Source organism: Oncorhynchus clarkii, chromosome 32 (assembly GCF_045791955.1).
Source record: "Oncorhynchus clarkii lewisi isolate Uvic-CL-2024 chromosome 32, UVic_Ocla_1.0, whole genome shotgun sequence".
In the NCBI taxonomy this organism is placed as follows: domain Eukaryota; kingdom Metazoa; phylum Chordata; class Actinopteri; order Salmoniformes; family Salmonidae; genus Oncorhynchus; species Oncorhynchus clarkii.
The window spans coordinates 33,821,105-33,843,265 of NC_092178.1; the positions used below are offsets into that span (position 1 = coordinate 33,821,105).

General features: G+C 44.2%; 1 protein-coding gene across 2 annotated transcripts in view; it reads left to right on the plus strand.

The window, feature by feature from the left end:
- Positions 1-19,914: 19,914 nt before the first annotated feature.
- Positions 19,915-22,161, plus strand: part of LOC139391751 (microtubule-actin cross-linking factor 1, isoforms 1/2/3/4/5-like) — a 228,335-nt gene continuing 226,088 nt past the window's right edge. Inside the window, exon 1 of one of the 2 annotated variants that reach the window (XM_071139264.1) lies at positions 19,915-20,719. In XM_071139264.1, coding sequence (XP_070995365.1) covers positions 20,626-20,719 — 94 coding nt within the window. In that variant the 5' untranslated portion in view covers positions 19,915-20,625. The remainder of the gene's footprint in view (positions 20,720-22,161) is intronic. The other variant, XM_071139276.1, reaches the window with a different exon arrangement.

The following is a 22,161-nucleotide window of genomic DNA, read 5'->3' on the forward strand; positions in this document are numbered from 1 at the left end:
ACCGATAAAACCGATTCCGCCGAGGATACATTGAGTACATCCCTGAGAGCAACGCATGCTTCCATCGCTGACCCCAGCATTCTGTCAGGAGAGCATCCTCTTGATACAAGGGATATGACAGTTTGCACTTCTGGAAATATTGATCACAGCTTGGAGTGAGATGATCGGAACATGACGTATGATTTCATTATCATAGATTTTTCACACACACACACACACACATTCCCTAACCAGAAACCGTGGATTGATGGCAGCATTCGTGTGAAACTGAAAGCGCGTACCACTGCTTTTAATCAGGGCAAGGTGTCTGGTAACATGACCGAATACAAACAGTGCAGCTATTCCCTCCGCAAGGCTATCAAACAAGCTAAGCGTCAGTACAGAGACAAAGTAGAATCTCAATTCAACGGCTCAGACACAAGAGGCATGTGGCAGGGTCTACAGTCAATCACGGACTACAGGAAGAAATCCAGCCCAGTCACGGACCAGGATGTCCTGCTCCCAGGCAGACTAAATAACTTTTTTGCCCGCTTTGAGGACAATACAGTGCCACTGACACGGCCTGCAACGAAAACTTGCGGTCTCTCCTTCACTGCAGCCGAGGTGAGTAAGACATTTAAACGTGTTAACCCTCGCAAGGCTGCAGGCCCAGACGGCATCCCCAGCCGCGCCCTCAGAGCATGTGCAGACCAGCTGGCCGGTGTGTTTACGGACATATTCAATCAATCCCTATACCAGTCTGCTGTTCCCACATGCTTCAAGAGGGCCACCATTGTTCCTGTTCCCAAGAAAGCTAAGGTAACTGAGCTAAACGACTACCGCCCCGTAGCACTCACATCCGTCATCATGAAGTGCTTTGAGAGACTAGTCAAGGACCATATCACCTCCACCCTACCTGACACCCTAGACCCACTCCAATTTGCTTACCGCCCAAATAGGTCCACAGACGATGCAATCTCAACCACACTGCACACTGCCCTAACCCATCTGGACAAGAGGAATACCTATGTGAGAATGCTGTTCATTGACTACAGCTCGGCATTCAACACCATAGTACCCTCCAAGCTCGTCATCAAGCTCGAGACCCTGGGTCTCGACCCCGCCCTGTGCAACTGGGTACTGGACTTCCTGACGGGCCGCCCCCAGGTGGTGAGGGTAGGCAACAACATCTCCTCCCCGCTGATCCTCAACACTGGGGCCCCACAAGGGTGCGTTCTGAGCCCTCTCCTGTACTCCCTGTTCACCCACGACTGCGTGGCCACGCACGCCTCCAACTCAATCATCAAGTTTGCGGACGACACAACAGTGGTAGGCTTGATTACCAACAACGACGAGACGGCCTACAGGGAGGAGGTGAGGGCCCTCGGAGTGTGGTGTCAGGAAAATAACCTCACACTCAACGTCAACAAAACTAAGGAGATGATTGTGGACTTCAGGAAACAGCAGAGGGAACACCCCCCTATCCACATCGATGGAACAGTAGTGGAGAGGGTAGCAAGTTTTAAGTTCCTCGGCATACACATCACAGACAAACTGAATTGGTCCACTCACACAGACAGCATTGTGAAGAAGGCGCAGCAGCGCCTCTTCAACCTCAGGAGGCTGAAGAAATTCGGCTTGTCACCAAAAGCACTCACAAACTTCTACAGATGCACAATCGAGAGCATCCTGGCGGGCTGTATCACCGCCTGGTATGGCAACTGCTCCGCCCTCAACCGTAAGGCTCTCCAGAGGGTAGTGAGGTCTGCACAACGCATCACCGGGGGCAAACTACCTGCCCTCCAGGACACCTACACCACCCGATGTCACAGGAAGGCCATAAAGATCATCAAGGACATCAACCACCCGAGCCACTGCCTGTTCACCCCGCTATCATCCAGAAGGCGAGGTCAGTACAGGTGCATCAAAGCTGGGACCGAGAGACTGAAAAACAGCTTCTATCTCAAGGCTATCAGACTGTTAAACAGCCACCACTAACATTGAGTGGCTGCTGCCAACACACTGACACTGACTCAACTCCAGCCACTTTAATAATGGGAATTGATGGGAAATGATGTAAATATATCACTAGCCACTTTAAACAATGCTACCTTATATAATGTTACTTACCCTACATTATTCATCTCATAGGCATACGTATATACTGTACTCTATATCATCGACTGTATCCTTATGTAATACATGTATCACTAGCCACTTTAACTATGCCACTTTGTTTACATACTCATCTCATATGTATATACTGTACTCGATACAATCTACTGTATCTGCCTATGCTGCTCTGTACCATCACTCATTCATATATCCTTATGTACATATTCTTTATCCCCTCACACTGTGTACAAGACAGTAGTTTTGGAATTGTTAGTTAGATTACTTGTTGGTTATTACTGCATTGTCGGAACTAGAAGCACAAGCATTTCGCTACACTCGCATTAACATCTGCTAACCATGTGTATGTGACAAATAAAATTTGATTTGATTTGATTTGACACACACACACACACAAAAGCATGCACATATGCACAGTGCAGGTTGACGTTAATTGACGTGAGTCTTGTCCTGGAGGCAGAACTGAGCGATTTCCCCTAGATAGGCCAGCTGCAAAGTCAAAAGTGGCTATATTGTAAACATTTATGAAAACAAAAATGAGCTTTTTGGTCTTAATTTAATGTTAGGGCTATGCATTAGGGTTAGCAGTGTGTTTAGAGTTAGGGTAAGTCTGATTGTATTACTTTTCTGGCTGTGCTAGCTAGTGACCACTCTGGAGAGCTGCCTCCAGAACAAGAAAAACGCTAACCTGCATATGCAGTACACACACACGCACGCTCTCTCTCCTATCTCCCTGCCATGTTCATTCCCTCAGACAGTCAACTCCAGCAGCACCTCATTAGCTGTGACTTTTGACAGTGGCTCTCAGTATCGGAGCGTGTCTGGATCGCCAGTGAGGGGGAGTTGAGAGTCTAGTCATTGTGTCAGAATTACTCATAGCTGGGGGCCCATATCTATGAGGATCGCTCAACTGTCTCCAAGAATATTCATGCACGTACACATCACCGTGTGGATTATATGCCTTTATGCCTATAGGTAACCCCGCTGCCTGTTCAACTATCAATGAGGATTCAACAGCTGTTACTCGTTTAGTCGGTCCAAAGGCTATGAAGGAATGCTGTTTTGGAATCACTCAGTCCCGGCTCTGGATGGGAACACCTTGTATCCATGGCCATGCAATTCCGGAGGCCAAGTTATAAATTAACCCAGTCAACTGTTCTGCGTCCATACACGGTCCAACTCCAACAACTGTTGTCAGGGGGAGAGAGAGGGAAGAGGACAGAGACAGAGACATAGGGAAGAGGGAAGAGAGAAGAGAACTGAGACAGTGAAAGAGAAGAAGACTGAAAGAGAGAGAGAGGGAAGAGGACTGCGAGAGAGAACAGAGGGGGCTGTATTGGAAAGGAAATTATTGTAATATGACTTTATTTAGTTTTTTTTCAGGTTTTTCTTTCAAAAGCTGTCTTTTCCTTTCACGCGATGCCACACAAAGCCATAATGACACAGCGTGGCTTTGAACCCCCATTCTGTCTCTATTTATAAACCACTGGCTCCGGTTGCCTCAGAACCAACACTCTGTCAGGCAGCAGCAGGGAACTGAGTAATCCAACTGCACGCTGAGGACGCTGGGAAGGGTTAACCCCTTCCTGGTACCTCAAGAGACATGCTGGAGGAAGTAGGGCAGGCGTTCTGCCCAGGGCTAGACAGGTACAGGGAAATTCACCACAGTTATCACAGATGGAAATAGTATCTAGCTTGTTTGACTTACTACTCACATCTCAATGAAATATTTCCACTACCTAACCACAGCTGTAGTAGTAAGGAGTTTGTATAATTTCAGTTAATTGCAAATGGCTGCTTATGGATGGAATCCCAAAACTCCTTTTTAAAATACCTTTCCTTATTTAGATGGAAAACCGTGGTGGTTTTGTGGTCATCTAGGACCCCCATGAGACGTAAAACTGCAAAGGAATAGTCTGAAAAATAGCTGAACAAAACCAGAATCATATTGTGTCAGTCATTTAGCATAGAATGGGCTGGGCTGTTCCAGGGTCAGTCTTTAGACAGTAAAACCCATTCAAAGTCCCCAGACACCACTGCGCTGAGGTCAGTTTTATTGATCCCCAATACGATGGACAGAGCCGTAGTCCATGTTCCCGTGGGTCCCATACACATCCAGCTGATCACAGAAGAACTCAGTGCTCCTCTCTTTGCATGACTTGGGTAGAGAGTCCAGTATCGACCAGGACCCAGACTGTATTAATAGATCCCGGAGTGAGTGTATTTGATCAACCTGTCCCTTGGTCTTTCCACATCATTACCTCAGTGACTCAGCAGCAATGTCTGTTGAACCATCATCATCATGACCCCAAGACCCACCTGTCAATCATCTGTTATGGTAGAGTAACGGAAGTCACGCTGCTCTAAAGTTTCCTGTCCTTGTCCTTCATTGACTATTGATTGAAGTTGGAGGTGTTTTCACGACAGAGCTCCAGTGACATTGTGATGTCTAGCCATCCTCTTCGCCTTCATGTCAATCATCTCCATCTTGAAAGTTGAGTAATGGTCTTCTATCAAATGAATTAGAACTCGTCAAACTCGTTGAGCGTCATTGAGACCTGGCAGTTCTGTTAACCTAATTCTTCCTCCGTCCTCCTCCCTATCGTCATCACCATCGATGTTATAACCACGGTGACTTACACGAATTCCACGGAGCCTTGCATTATTCGTGAGCTGTGGCAGATTACACCGTGGATGATGAATTATACAGCATGGCCTATCTCTTACTTCCTTTCTTTCCCTCCTCTTTCCTCTCTTCTTTCTTCCCCCCTTTTGTCCTGACCTTATTTATACCCCCTCCCCTACACTCTTCCCCATTTCTTCTCCTCCTCTTTTACTCCAGTCCCTCTCTTTTTCCAGCCCTGTGGCGTGATGGAGTCCTCGGACGAGGAGACACTGAGCGAGCGCTCCTGCATTAGTGAGAGGAGCGAGCGGTCTTTGCGTAGCGAGCGCTCGGGGGGCTCCCTGTCCCCCTGCCCGTCCGGGCCCCAGGGCCCCCCTGGGGACACCCTACCTTGGAACCGACCGTCCAGACACGAGAGAGGAGAGAGAAGGAAGAGGAAGACCCACGACTCGGTGCTGGACCCGGCGGAGAGGGCGGTGGTGCGTGTTGCTGGTAAGACGTTCTGGTAAATGTATACTACTGCAACACTCAACTGGAAATGGCAGGGTATACATGCAGAGATGGGAACTGATAATGGCCCCCCTTCAGTGGGGGAAGACTGGAGACAAACGCGTGGCAATGGTTTTCATTATAACCTCAACATTTTATTACACATGGGAACGTTGTCAGGTTTAATATTGATATAATTCAAGAATTAGCTATCTTTGTAATTGTTGTGCTGTACTGGAGGGAGTTTGGAGGATGTGGCTAGGATGTATATCTCTCCATCCCACTTTACCCTCATGGATGTGGGCTGGGAGTGCATTGTACTAGCCTTGGGTGGAAAACCTATATCATAGCAGTTCTCCAATTAGCAACAACTAGGCATATATATTTTGTTAATACCGTGTACTTTCATTAAAGGTGTGTGATACTGCTCCAAAGATATCTGTCAGGTTTATGGCTTGAGGATTTAAAAAACACTTTTCATCAGTGAACCTGTCATTGTTCCAGCTTGGGTTTTATGAGAGAGTAGAGTGTTTGTGTTGAGCGACTGAGACACAGAGAACAAAGAATGGTTATGTATGCTGTGGTCGTTTCCTCAGGCATGCAAGCTGCTCTTCGCCTGCTATTTCTGCTAGCTTCATTGCTCTTTACAAACACAATCAGTGTCCCACTGGGCACAGACGTCAATTCAACGTCTATTCCACATTGGTTCAACGTAATTTCACAACGTTTTCACCAAGTGTGTGCCCAGTGGGGTTGTCGTCCACTAAAATAGATGCATACAAAAGAGATGGATTGATCTGGTGTGTAACAGAATCTAGTCGACTCCTGATAACTGTTGTGAATCATGCACTTAAGCAGCGAACATGCAGATATCCAGACTGAGGAATCAGCATTTGTTTTAAAATCTAACTTAGGACTGGTGAACTGCAATCCACTTAAACAAAACATTTTAACACTTAAACAGGTTGCACTTACCGTGCATTCTGAAAGTATTCTGACCCCTTGATTTTTTCCACGTTTTGTTTAGTTACAGCCTTATTCTAAAACTGATTAAATAATTGTTTTTCCTCGTCAATTTACACACAATACCCCATAATGACAAAGCGAAAACAGATTTTTCTATTTTTTAGCAAATTTATTACAAGTAAAAAGCAGAGATACCTTATTTATGTAAGTATACAACTTTATTGGGAGTCCACCTGTGGAAAATTCAATTGATGATTTGCATGATTTGGAAAAGCCTGTCTGTATAAGGTCCCACAGTTGACAGTGCATTTCAGAGCAGAAATCACGCTGGAGGAGGAGTGTGAGGTCGAAGGAAGCTCCTGGACAGGATTGTGTCGAGGAACAGATCTGCGAAGGGTACCAAAACATTTCTGCAGCAATGAAGGTCCCCAAGAGCACGGTAGCCTCCATCAAACAGAAGATGTTTGGAACCATCAAGACTCTTCCTAGAGCTGGCCGCCCGGCCAAACTGAGAAATTGGGGGAGAAGGGCCTTGGTCAGGGAGGTGACCAAGAACCCGATGGTCACCCTGCCAGAGCTCCAGAGTTCCTCTGTGGAGATGGGAAAACCTTCAAGAAGGACAACATCTCTGCAGCGCTCCACCATTCAGGCCTTTATGGTAGAGTAGCCAGATGGAAGCCACCCCTTAGTAAAAGGCAAGACAGCCCACTTGGAATTTGCTAAAAGGCACCTAAAAACTCTCAGACCATGAGAAACAAAATTCTCTGTTCTGATCAAACCAAGATTGAACTCTTTGGCCCGAATGCCAAGCGCCACGTCTGGAGAAAACCTGGCACCATCCCTCCGTTGAAGCATGGTGGTGGCAGCATCACACTGTGAGGATGTTTTTCAGAGGCAGGAACTGGAAGACTTGTCAGGATCGAGGGAAAGACGAACGGAGCAAAGTACAGAGAGATCCTTGATGAAAACCTGCTCCAGAGCACTCAGGACCTCAGACAGGGGCGAAGGTTCACCTTCCAAGAGGACAACAACCCGAAGCACACAACCAAGACAACACAGGAGTGGCTTTGGGATAAGTCTCTGAATGTCCTTGAGGTGGCCTAGCTAGAAACTGGACTTGAACCCGATCGAACATCTCTGGAGAGACCTGAAAAAAGCTGTGCGGTGATGCTCCCCATCCAACCTGACAGAGCTTGAGAAGATTTGCAGAGAAACTCCCCAAATACAGGTGTAGTAAGCTTCTAGCGTCATCCCCGAGAAGACTCGATGCTGTAATCGCAACAACAAAGTACTGAGTAAAGGGTCTGAATAATTATGTAATTATTTATTTTTTAGTAAATTTGAAAACATTTCTAAAAACCTGTTTTTTCACTTCATCATTATGTGGTATTGTGTGTAGATTGATGAGGAAAAAAACAAGGCTGTAATTTTAACAAAATCTGTAAAAAGTCAAGGGGTCTGAATACTTTCCGAATGCACTGTAAGTACATTTATCAGGATTCAGCTGTATATACTAACCAGTGTGAAGGAGAGAGGAGGCAGTCAACAAATTCCTGGTCAGAGGTCAAGAAAAAAGAGGGAGGAAGGAGGAGGAGTGTGAGAAAAAAAATGTCAGTCCATTCGTCACGGTTTACATGTCAACTGTCATGCTAAAGCTACAAACAGGTCTTTATTTTATGGCCTGTTGGCTTGAATCAGTTGTGACATGCGTTTCCAGTGAGACACTGTGTTTCCTTTTTTTGAACCCTTGCTTCTCATTTGAACCCATGTTTTTGAAGTTTCGGACGTACTGGTCAGTTGACAGTTGTGGCCGTCTCCTGGTTCTAAGAGCTGGAATTCACAGCTGTCCTGATGTGTTGTGGTGCCAGCCTGCCAGGGTGTTTGTGTGTGTGTGTGTGTGTGTGTGTGTGTGTGTGTGTGTGTGTGTGTGTGTGTGTGTGTGTGTGTGTGTGTGTGTGTGTGTGTGTGTGTGTGTGTGTGTGTGTGCAAAAGTCTTTCAAGATTGTGTGTGTGCGTGTGTGTAAGTGAGTGAGTGGGTGGGTAGAGGCAAGGCTGTGTCAGACTGTTGTGGTTTGATGATGAGAGAGAGTTCTTGGCTCGCTGCTGGCAGCAGGACCTTTGACTGACGTCTTGGCTCAAACGTTAAGGCAAAGTTGTTGTGTGGTGGGGTGCAGAATACAGATCTATCATCTTTATTCAAGGAGACCAGGCACTCTTATATTTCCTATTGGTTTTCATTTTTGATGCAACTGAGGATGAGGATGAGGCGAGAATAAATATAAGCAAAACTACATGCTATGGTGACTGTTTCATAATTCTAATATTCTGTATTATTTGGGTTAAATTGAATGAATGTGACCACAATAATTGGACCAAAATCTGTTTGGTCACAGATTGGCATGTGGTAATTGGAAGCATCAGAAGCAGCTGAGGCTGAGCATCTGCAGGTCACATGGAACACAGGCTACATTTATCACATGAAAGGACCGTTATTTAAAAAAACGGTTCAAGAACAAGATCTCCTGCTATTGTGGATAATTTGTCGAGTTTGGAATTATTTCCAGGCAGCTGTCTTGCCTTGAGGGATTTGGATATTTGCTGACTGGTATAGCCTATGTGTAAATGTCGGCTGGAGGCAGAGTGTATCCGGGTGTGTGGATGCAGTGGGGGGGAAATGTGTTTACATACAGTATGTACTGAGGCCCCAGATATAAGGTGCCTGCATGGAATTGAGGCGTCTAGGCAACTGCCTGCCTGAGCTCTTGCTCAACAAAAATGTCACCAGGCAGCTCAAAGGACATCTCTTAGCCTGGCTCGGCCCTATTCCCCTGTTGCCATGGGGACCTGCATGCACACAGTCTCCCGGTTTCCATGGCTATGAAGGGAGCAGGAAAGACACTGGAAAAGTGAGGGCAAAAGTGAAACAGAGAGAGAGAGCGTTTGAATTTGAATTTAAGTTTGTGAGAAGAAAGACCATTTTTTGTGGAGGACACAGAGAAAAGTAGAGGGAGGGATATAATGAACCCAATGAGGAATCCACAATAAAAAGAGAGATTGGACAGAGAGGAGGAAGGAGAGCATACAGAGAAAATGGGCAAGCTTCAAAGAGGGGGAGGATGGGAAGAAGAGTAATGATGACATATAAAAAGAGACGTGGGCGAGAGAGTACGTGTTGAGGGGACACAGAGAAAGAGGGAAAGGGGAAGTGAGCAATTTGGACCGGGAAAAGGGGAGTTGGAAGGCCACGCTACAAGTCAATTATGTCTGTTACTTAAAACACACGTCAACAGAAGCCCCATACACACGACCTCAGAACACCCTGAGAGCCCAAGCCATATAACTAGGAGTAAAGTGACTTGGCAACAGGATAGATAATAAACAGTAGCAGCAGCGTATCTGATGAGTCTAAATAAGTTAGTGCATACACAATGCAAATAGTCCAGATAGCCATTGGATTACTTCCTGGTATAGAGGTCCTGGATGGCAGAGAGCTTGGACCCGTGCACACTATTCGCTGTAATGCCTTGTGGTCGGATGCCAAGCAGTTGCCATACCCACCGGTGATGCAGCCAGTCAAGATGTTCTCAATGGTGCAGCTGTAGAACTTTTTGAGGATCTGAGGGCCCATTCCAAATCCTTTCAGTCTCCTGAGGGGGAAGAGGCCTTGTTGTGCCCAGGGTCCTTAGCTTAGAGATGAGCTTGGAGGGCACTATGGTGTTGAACGCTGACCTGTAGCCAATGAACAGCATTCTCACATAGGTGTTCCTCTTGTACAGGTGGGAAAGGGCAGTGTGGAGTGCAATAGAGATTGCGTCATCTGTGGATCTGTTGGGGCAGTATGCGAATTGGAGTGGGTCTGGGATGATGGTGTTGATGTGTGTGTGTGTGTGTGTGAAGGCCACATTCACTGTCTGCACCTAGACTCAGCATGATCCAACAAAGATGACTCAAGCACATTTCATCAGTGCTACTTTTATCACATAGGATCACAAAAAAAGTTGTAGTTTGCACTTATGACCACTAGATGGGGATATAATTATTGTGTCACCCTGTAAAGATCCTGGCAGACTTGCCTTGAGGTCGATTTGATTTGTGGGATATCCTGTGTCTTGACTATAGAGCTGGGATGATAAACCGAAAATGATGGGATACGATCCCTTATCGCAGGCATTTTGCTGTTATCGTTCATTACGATAAGTAGCCTATACGAGAGAAATGTGACGTTTGAAATGAAACAAGTTTGCTTGTTAATGAGTAATTACAACCATCAAACCAGTAGTAGTAGTTTAATTAAAGGATAATACAAAAAACTGTAGTTTACATTCATGTTTTAAACTTATCGCTCGATTCATCTTTGTGGCATCAAAATTCAAGGATTTTTTTTCCTATATCGCCCAGCTCCTCTTGACCATCTTAACTGTTTGCTCTTATTATCTGATGATGGTGAAGAGAGCACTGCTTATGGAGGGAATCTTATTACACCATTTGGGGTGAATCCAAGTTCACATGTAATGATAAAGCTTCTAGAATACCTTTAAGGGTTTATGCTACATGTCTCTGTCTGCCTGTGTGCTCGATCAACCAATGCCAGAGGAAGATTATATAACTGGTAACAGTGGTCAAGCCGTCAGTGAATCTTCCGATATACCGTAAAACGGATGTCACATCACCCTTGTTCAGTTCATTCCCATCACTATTACCTCTTCCTCTCTTCTCTATGTCTACTGTATCACACGTTTTGTGTTGGTGGTCCTGTATGTGTGTGTGCTGCTGCGGGAGCTAATGGACGGCCAACAACAATGCTGTCCTACTTTGCTTTAATATCCAGTCAGAGTGGACTGGACTCTGTGTGTGTGTGTGTGTGTGTGTGTGTGTGTGTGTGTGTGTGTGTGTGTGTGTGTGTGTGTGTGTGTGTGTGTGTGTGTGTGTGTGTGTGTGTGCTTGCCAGGTTTGAGGGCTGAAAGGCTACACTTTGTGGGTGTGTATGTTCATATTCATACAAAGCGCTCATGACTGTAGATCATTGGATGTGTGTGTGTGTGTGTGTTGGTAAAGAGAGAAGAAGTTGGGGGGGGGGGGGGGGGGGGGGGGGGGCGAAAGAAATGGACAGACATGACTTAGAAGAAATGAAATATCTCCATGGAGATACACTGAATAATTTAGCCTTTCTCTCCATTTCTCACTCCCTCTTTGCCTCACTTCCTACATTTTGGGGACAAAATAATAAGACTGTCATCTTTTCTTATCACCATCTATTTCGTATTGTTCTTGTATTCCATAATATTCGGACTGAACCAATCAGTTGCGGATGGATTATACAGTTCGTCTTCTTCTACTAGTCATGTCTGTATTAATCACAATACTGAGGAAATGCTGATGATGCATAATAGCCGATGACATTGGATGATGTCTGGTTTACGTCAGGCCAGGAAGCACTGTGACAGTACAGTATTGGTCAAGGTAAGGCTGGGCTTGGAGAATCCTCTATGGCAGGTATCCCTCTACTGACATGCGTTTTTCTGGACTTCTGAGATCCCCTTACACCCCAGACGTCTCCTGCCCCGCCCATAACCCTACTACACACAGCCTCCCATCTTATGGACGTCAGACACAACACACGTCAGTCTCACCTGTCTAGATCCTCTTGTCGACGGTGTAGGTTACTGTGAACATGCCATTCATTGATTATACTAGGTTATGGATGTTATGGATCTTTATCACCCTGAGATGATATGAGACTATGGATCCAGCCCGTTGATATCTACTAGGGCTGTCTTTGTTGACCGAAAGTCGTCTGTTCTTTTGACCAAATGTATTTTTTCAACTATATGCATTGAGCTTGTCTGATGCTTTAAGCTTACTGTTTGATGTAATAAGACACACATGACACAAGAGGGAACCAGAGATCTAGGTAACCAGAATATATATTTTTTTACCTGACCCAACCATTCTCCTTCCGCTCCTGCTAGTTTTATCAGGTTCTGCCGTTACTCTCTGGTAATAGGCTAGAGGAGGAGTTGGCAACCTTTCTCATGTGGAATGCCCATTTATTTGACCATTACTAACAATCTGCGTGCCAGTTATGGTTTTTATATGCACATTGTGGGACAGTTTAATTTCATTTATTATAAAGTCTTCATATCTCAAAATCATTGACATGTGGTTAATCAAATTTATATCCAAATCTAAATGACAATGGTACAAACCTAAAAACTTACTTTTATTGCCATTGCCAACGATGTAAAAAAAAGCCTACATTAAACCAACAAATAAAAACATTGCAGCCTGCAGGTCCACTCTAAATAAAAATAAAAGGTTCCTGGAGTATCCTTTACGGGTTCTTCAATTTGAAACTGTGGGGGAACCCCTATAAGTTCTTTGAAGAACCCTTTTAAAGGGTTCTTAAAAGAACCCCTTTTAATGGATCCTTGAAGAACCTTATACAGTGTATATATATATATATATATATACACACTTTTTCCCCTTTTTCTCCCAAATTTTGTGATATCCAATTAGTAGTTTCAGTCTTGTCCCATCGCTGCAACTCCCCTACGGACTCGGGAGAGGCGAAGGTCGAGAGCCATGCATCCCTGCCAAGCAGCACTGCTTCTTGACACACTGCTCGCGTAACCCGGAAGCCAGCCACACCAATATGTCGGAGGAAACACAGTCCAGCTGGCGACAGAAGTCAGCTTGCAGGTACCTGGCTCGCCACAAGGAATCGCTAGAGCGCGATGGGACAAGGAAATCCCTCCCCTAACCCGGACGACGCTGGGCCAATTGTGCGCCACCTCATGGGTCTCCCGGTCACGGCCGGCTGTGACACTGCCTGGGTTCGAACCCGGGTTTGTAGTGATGTCGTCTTAGACCGCTACACCACTCGGGAGGCCCAAATAATCTTTTGAAGAACCTTTTGGGGTTAATTTTTGAACCCCCTTCTCATATTATATTTAGTAGTAATAATACGCATAACAATAACACAATATTTTAGTTGTCAGTGTTTATTGTGATTTTAGTGGCAAATGTTCGCCGTATCAATTTGTTTGTGTTAATGTTCTCCGTATCCATATCCAGAATGATTTTGCAGTGCATGGTGATCGAACATGTTTCCTGTTAAATTCATCAGAGGTGTAGGGAGGGTGAAGTCTGTGAATCCCAAAAAAAGAGTAATTATACAGATGATTAACAAAACATGCATACGACGGTATTCATACCTTGGTTTTTGTGGTAAATGTGAATGAAATGGTTTGCATACTCATGCCTTGTCCATAATGTAGAGGCCTATGGGATATTCATTGTAGAGGTAAGGGAGGAAGCTGGTGCATGTGATCTGCATAACATACCAATACCAATTGACATACCTTTGTGTGCCTTCTCCTCTATATACCTGAAGACACAGACACAAAAGTGAGCAGTTCAGTCATCTGCACCCAATACAGCTAGCAGTCAACATATTCTTATAGCCCACATATTCTTACCTCTTTGTTGATTGATATCCATTAAATTGTGTCAATTTTCTGTTTTAGAAAGTTTTGCACAAATATGAAAAGATAGATGGTATCATCATAAAACAATATAAATGTAGATCATATATGGGACAAACCTTACCTTAAATTGAGGAGATCTTTACATTTTTCAGTTAAGTGCCTGCACCTGCTGTCCTTTCAATTACAAATCCAAATGTTTCAGTTGGGCAGTTAGGTTCCTGCAAGAACCCCCACCAAATAAGGAGGTTCCTTGATGAACCCCACCTCCTATGGGGTTCTTGGAACAACCTTTTGGGGGCATTTTTCAGTGCCAACAACCTGAAGAACTTTGAGGATCTGAGAAGAACCCTTGTTGAACCCCTAATTTTTAGAGTGCAGCTGTATTCTGTTTGCTCAAGGAATAAGTAGCCGTGCTTGACTTGGGCAGGAGCTCACTGGCGCTGAGTACCGGTACCTCATGTTCTACTGCTTGAGCTCCGGTTCCTCTTATAGAATATTAGCTCAAAAGTATTGTGGAGTTCCTACATCTAAATATAACACCAGTACCAGCACCCAAAATGAGTACCGGAACCTATTTCAGTCCAAGTCAAGCACTGATAAGAAAGTCATATGGTAGGCCTATTTTATGACGTTTCCACTTGATCAGAGTATCTCCCTTTCACACTGAATGGTTATCGAAAGGGAGAGAGCTGGAAAGATTTTTGAGATACGTTGATGAACAAACTACTTTCATTCTCAATGGATGTAAAAACACGACTTCGTTTGAAGTGAAGGAAACATTACTTTGAGAAGCTCCACCGCTCATTAGTGGTGGTGCGTCAAGCCAATCAGAAATACTATCAGGTCCCCTAATGGGCACATTTGATATGCCTACATTTGCGCGCAGGCCAGGTAACCTAAAGGCCTACTTCTAAGTGTAATCAGGTGCGAGTCCTTACTCAACATTTACAGGAGCGCTCCAAACAAAAGACAATGACTAAATTGAATTGACAAAACTCGTAAATGGAATGAAATCGGTTGCACAGGTTGTGAGCTCTGCGAACAATGTGCCTACTCCAACAATGAGAACCGTAAAAGACTGGAAAAATAATATATTGATTGCATGAACAGAAATGACCGTAACCATACAAAAATTGTAGATTCGAAATTATAGGAATAAATGTAATGGGGAATTGATATACAACAACAAACTAACAGAAGTAATTCACACAATAATTATTATTGAATTATTATTTTATGAAACAATGAATGTGCACAAATTGGCAGGAGAGAGTGCATTCTGGACAGAGAAGTGCATTGTGCATCTAGGTGCTGCATGGTCAATATGACATCTCCATTGGACATGCAGCATTTCAGGTGAAATGGCCTCTGCAGAAGTCAGGGCATTGATACTTCTAGGGCTTCGCGGAGCAGTGCAAAGCTGTTGTGATAGAAGTCGTCAAGGAAGTGAGTTTATGTTCATACAGGATGTACTGCCCCAACCTACCGTCAACCAATCATGTCAATACGGAGCTAGACAGAGACATTTGGGAGGCGCGCGGTGATGCGGTACGGAGCTCAATTTGGACTCTGCATGCCTCTGGAGGCTCCGCAATTGCGTCACACTCTCCATAGGGAGCCACATTTTTGGATCAAGCATCAATTGGCTTTTAGTCTTGGCCTCTGCAATGGATTAGTTCACTGAGATGGGTGCAAATATATGTATAAACACCACCTGTCAAAAGTTTTAGAACACCTACTCATTCCAGGGTTTTCTTTAAAAAAAAACATTTTCTACGTTGTAGAATAATAGTGAAGACATCAAACCTATGAAATAACAGATATGGAATCATGTAGTAACCAAAAAAGTGTTAAATAAATTAAAATATATTTTATTTTTGAGATTCTTCAAAGTAGCCACCCTTTGCCTTGATGACAGCTTTGCACACTCTTGGCATTCTCTCAACCAGCTTCATGAGGTAGTCACCTGGAATGCATTTCAATTAACAGGTGTGCCTTCTTAATTTGTGTAAATATCTTTCCTTCTTAGTGCGTTTGAGTCAATCAGTTGTGTTGTGACAAGGTAGGGGGGTATACAGAAGATTTGGTAAAAGACCAAGTCCATATTATGGCAAGAACAGCTCGAATAAGCAAAGAGAAACGACAGTCTATCATTACTTTAATTAATTATGACATGAAGGTCAGTCAATACAGAACATTTCAAGAACTTTGAAAGTTTCTTCAAGTGCAGTCACAAATCCCATCAAGCGCTATGATGAAACTGGCTCTCATGAGGACCGCCACAGGAAAGGAAAACCCAAAGTTACTTCTGCTGCAGAGGATGTTCATTAGAGTTACCAGCCTCAGAAATGGCAGCCCAAATAAATGCTTCACCGAGTTCAAGTAACAGATACATCTCAACTAGGGATGCACCAATATGACATTTTGGGCCGATACAGACATCCGATATTTTCCTTGCCCCAATTTTGTTTTTGCGGCCTTTTAAGCATTCTAGTACAGTTATATAGTTGAAACACACGCACACACACTGACCAGAAAGTTATTTTGTTGGAATTTACGTATGTCCCCATTTCCAGTAAAACATAATCAAAACCTATTTCTTTCACTTACTTGCTGTGCTGTTTCGTTTTTCATTCTCAACCAGGATTTCATCATACATGTTAAGCAGTTTCAGCTCTATCTGTCCATGACCTCTCTTCCTCTGTGCACACTGTCACTGTGTCCATTACCATCTTGAACCAGATGTGTCTGTAACCCTGTTTCTTGTCTGCATTGAAGTAGCGGTCCTTGTGCCTACAGTTGAAGTCGGAAGTTTACATGCACCTTAGCCAAATACATTTAAACTCAGTTTTTCACAATTCCTGACATTTAATCCTAGTAGAAATTCCCTGTCTTAGGTCAGTTAGGATCACGACTGGCTCGAGGTGCTCGACCAGTCGGCGAAAGCCAACATCATCCACAACAGAGAACAGTTGATTGTCAAGGGCAATGAATTCCATTATCTTGGTGTTAATGGATTTCGCCTTTGAGTTGTCTCACTGAAATGGTGTTACTCTTTGAAATGACTGCTCGACTTGAGCTTGTTTAGTTGTTGGAAGTGTGCGCTTAGTATCTTTCTGCTTTTGTTCTGTGTAGCGCTGTATTTTTTGTGGTGTCAGTACATCATCTACCTATGTTATATAGGTATGCACTTCATCTACCTACGTTATATAGGTATGCACATCATCTACCTACGTTATATAGGTATGTACATCATCTACCTACGTTATATAGGTATGTACATCATCTACCTACGTTATATAGGTATGCACGTCATCTACCTACGTTATATAGGTATGCACGTCATCTACCTACGTTATATAGGTATGCACGTCATCTACCTACGTTATATAGGTATGTACATCATCTACCTACGTTATATAGGTATGTACATCATCTACCTACGTTATATAGGTATCATCTACCTACGTTATATAGGTATGTCATCTACCTACGTTATATAGGTATGCACGTCATCTACCTACGTTATATAGGTATGCACGTCATCTACCTACGTCATCTACCTACGTTATATAGGTATGTACGTCATCTACCTACGTTATATAGGTATGTACGTCATCTACCTACGTTATATAGGTATGCACGTCAGCTTTGACATCGGTTTTGCACATCGGCGTTAAACTAGACATCGGGCCGATGCTGATGGTGACATTTTTAGCTAATATCAGCCGATTCCGATATGCTCACCAATATATTGTGCATCCCTAATCTCAACTGTTCAGAGGAGAATGTGTGAATCAGGCCTTCATGATCGAATTGCTGCAAAGAAACCACTACTAAAGGACAACAATAATAAGAAGAGACTTGCTTGGGCCAAGAAACACAAGCAATTAGACCGGTGGAAACACAGTGGGGCAAAAAAGTATTTAGTCAGCCACCAATTGTGCAAGTTCTCCTGCTTAAAAAGATGAGAGAGGCCTGTAATTTTCATCATAGGTACACTTCAACTATGACAGACAAAATGAGGAAAGGAAATCCAGAAAATCACATGGTAGGATTTTTAATGAATTTATTTGCAACCAGGGATGAACCGTGGTTGCCTTCCAAGCAAGGGGAACCTCCCCAGAAAGGAGAGACAGGTTAAAAAGGTCAGAGATAGGCTTGGCGATGATAGGGGCAGCAACCTTAAAGAAGAAAGGGTCTAAACCATCTGACCCAGATGGTTTTTGGGTGTCAAGTTTCAGGAGCTCCTTTAGCACCGCATACTCCGTGACTGCCTGCAGAGAGAAACTTTGTAGCGGCGCAGGGGAAAAAGAGGGGGAAGCATCGGGGATAGTCACAGTAGAAGGGGTGGGAGATTAGGAAATGTTGGATGGGCAAGGAGGCATGGCTGAGTCAAATAGGAATCCTGAGTTAATGAAGTGGTGATTTAAAGAGCTCAGCCATGTGCTTCCTGTCAGTAACAACCACATCATCAACATTAAGGGACATGGGCAGCTGTGAGGAGGGTTTATTCTCCAGGTCTTTAACCGTTTTCCAGAACTTCTTGGGGTTAGACCCACAGAGAGAGAATTGCTCCTTAAAGTAACTAACTTTAGCCTTCTGGATAGTCTGAGTGCACTTATTTCTCATTTGCCAGTCAGCCTAAGTATGTGTGTGCCGAGCCTTTCGCCAAATGCAATTCTTGAGGTGGAGTAACCAGGGGCTGAACCTGTTTTTAATTCTAATTTTCTTTATGGGGGTGTGTTTGTTAACAATACCCCTGAAAATATCAAAAAAGAAGGTCCAAGCGTCTTCGACAGAGGGGATCAGGCTGATTCTATACCATTTTACAGAAGGAAGGCTTGATCATTAAAGTTTTTATTTTTTATTTTTTTAACTAGGCTAGTCAGTTAAGAACAAAAAAAATCTTATTTTCAATGACGGCCTTGGAACAGTGGGTTAACTGCCTTGTTCAGGGGCAGAACGACAGATTTGTACCTTGTCAGCTCGGGGGTTTGAACTTGCAACCTTCCGGTTACAAGTCCAACGCTCTAACCACTAGGCTACCCTTAGCAAGCGCCTATGACAAATCAGGACATGTCATTTCACTGAGCAGCCATTACAAACACAGGCTGTAAAACAGTGATCACTAAGGTCATTACAGAAAACAACAGACTGATTGATACCTATCAGGATTATTTGTGAAGATAACATCAAGGAGAGTAGCCTTTTCTGGGTGTTTGGAGTCATACCTTGTGGGATTGGTGATAATCTGAGAAAGATTTAGGGAGTCCCATTGCTTTAGGACTTGGTTAGGTGGTTTAAGCATGTCCCAGTTTAGGTCACCTAGCAGGACAAATTCAGACTTAGTGTAAGGGACCAGGAGAGAGCTTAGGGCAGGTAGGGAACAGGCCAGGGTGCTGATGATGGTGGATGATAGCACCCAGCAACAGTCAACAAAGAGCTATTTGAAAGTTTAATGCTTAAAACCAGCAAATCAAGTTGTTTTGGGACAGACTTGGTGGAGACAACCGACCACTGAAGGTGATCCTTGGTAAAGATTGCCACTCCCCCACCTTTGGAAGATCTGTCTTGCCGAAAAAGGTTATAACCAGAAAGGTTAACATCAGTATTCAAAACACTCTTCCTTTAACCACGTCTCAGTAATGACCAACACATCTGGTTTGGAGCTGTGAACCCACACTATTGATGTTTTTGTGTCTGTAAAAATGTATTTATTGATTGGCTTAACCTGTGTGGCACTCTGACACATAATATGCTGTGGTAGCTGTTCAGACCCCTTATTGTAGGCACATATTTTTCTGGATAGGAGTGTGCAAAATTACCATCTTGATTTTAGGCTCCATGAAATACAGCACATTCTTTTAAACTGTTATGCGTGTGGATTGTTGTTGGAACAGTGGTACTTTTCTGTTCTCAACTGGCATTACATTCAATTGTCGTTTAGATGGCAGGCTCAGCATTGGTTCAGTCCAAAACAGAAGCAGGTTTCTTCAAAGCAGATTACTGGACACGCCATCTTTTTGAGTAAAAGGAGATGGTGCCTTAACACCAGTCGGGATACCACAGAGGGGCGCTCCAACCCTACTTTACGCACTTGTGCCACAGCAGCCATATATTGACCTACAGCGACACATTTCTTCTGCTGGAGGTTTCTGGCGTGGCTGGTAGAGAGGGATGGATGACAGCCACTGCAGGAAGAATAGAGAAACCTGAGCGCGAGATGAGAGAGAGAAAGAGAGGGAGAGAGAGGCAGTCGGAGAGTCGCAGCCCACAAGCCGTGTATTTAATAGAAGCGGCCATTGAGCTGCTAAGAAGCATGTAGAGGAGCTAAAGCGGTTTAATCGAACCAAGAAGACACCGATTAAAAGGGATATAAGAACTGGTGTCCGGATACTATTTCAGTGGAGCCTTGTTACTGATTTCGGAAGGAGCTATCCCACTACGACCCACCTTGCCTTTACGCAGACAAGCTTCAGTGGCGCTCACATAAAACACATTCGCCGGGTAGGAAGGTCTGGAGGGGGTGATTTTTATAGAACACGGCGAGCGATGCGCCTGGAATTGTGGCTTGACAAACACAGACAGTAATGGGTCGATATATTCAATGAAATATCGGTAGGCTATAACGTTGATAGACAATTACAATTATTTTTTTATTGGATAGAAGGTTGGCGCTTTCGGTTGCTTCTTCGGTCCACATATTTTATTCAAACTACGAATGACTCGACTTGTCAAGTGAGCGGCTTCACTTTTTCCTTCAACCAATTAGCCTCGCGAATCGCCACTTTCACAAGCAAACAAGGGAGAGGAGCACATCCACTGTGGCTTTCAACGCAAAACGGATTTGACAGCTGTGTTTGCGAGCAGAGGACCCGGATCCACCGTCCTGGATTACTGCGGTAGCGGGCCATTCGGCTGCTGGCCACCGGTAACAGAGGCACCATGGCCGGCTTCATCCCGGGTTTACAGCCGACCAGCCATTCCCAGGAGAAGGAATTCGCCCAGGCGTACGAAGATGTTCTGGAGAGATACAAAGGTAAGGAACGAGAAGAAAGGAGTGGGCCCTGGCCTGAGTTGATCTTTGGCGAGACAGCGGGACAATGTCATAATCTCGATTGTTTCATTGTTTACATGTTGGATAAATAGGCTACACTCGCTATGCTACTTTTTCTCCCATCTGTGTTTCATTGAGTGAAACCAACTGCGTGTGTTTCAAGTCTGATCTTGGTAATAAATTGTGGCATCCAGACGCCAAAGGAAGCAGTTTTATTAAGTCCCATGCCAGCTAACGTCAAGGAATTTACCCAAATGACATGCACTGTTGTGCGTGGAGTTTGTTCCCAAGACACGAACATATTGCATAATAGTTAGTAACACAATTTCTCCCTTTTGGTTGCACATTTTAAAACATGGTTCTTAGTTTTAATAACTGAAACGCTACATAGCCTGAAACCAACCCAGTTGTTGGACCTATTCCACCATGTTACCACCAGCATTGAGACGTGCTGTTTTATAATCCCGATGACAGGGGCGCTTTAAAAATGAATGCCTCTACTGAAATTGACGGTGATGGAAGCGGGGAGGGAAGGGTGAGAGAGAGGGCGGGGGGGTGGTGATGACAATTGACTTGGGTCACAACTTTAATTTAAAACAAATATTCAACAAGGCAAGTTGAGAACAAATTCGTATTTACAATGACGGCCTACCCAGGCGAAACCCTAAACCGGAAGAGGCTGGGCCAATGGTCGGGCCGCGCACAATTGGTTTGGCCAGGGTAGGCCGTCATTGTAAATAACAATTTGTTTGCCTAAAAAAATAAAATTGTGTGCCGCCCTATGGGACTCCTAAACATGTCCGGTTGTGATAGACTGGAATCGAACCAGAGGCTGTAGTGACTGCTGTGCCACTCGGGAGCCCATCTGTGATGCTTGGGTCTTGATGAAAAGCGAGTCCTTTTAAATTATTGGTTATTGTAATGAAATGCTACTCTCTTTGGGGTAGTGTGTGTGTGTGTGTGTGTGTGTGTGTGTGGTAGGGAGTGCTTTCATCCTCCTAAGACACTTCAGGTAGTCAAACACTTGGGAAATAACCGCAGAGGCATAAACAGCGGGAAAGAGATTTATTTTAAATGTAGAGGTATTGTGGGGAGGGTAGGACCTAAATGATTCTTGTAACAGAGTGAAAGGTGTATAGACATGGGTAATGACAATGAACCACAAAACCACATAGCTGAACATGTGCAGGCAACGGCATGCTTTTCCACACACAACCATTTTGAGTGGCCTTTCAACATGTTGCACATTCATTGCCACTGATGGCAAGCTTGTATGGTGGCAGTACTTAGTAACAGCCGGTTTTATGTCAGTGTATATCAGCCAGTTGGGTTTGTTCATTGCCTCAGTAAACAAGTACTTGGCAACGTTGTTATAATCAGTGGGGCTGGGCAACATCATGTTCGTGTTGATAATTGTAACGGTG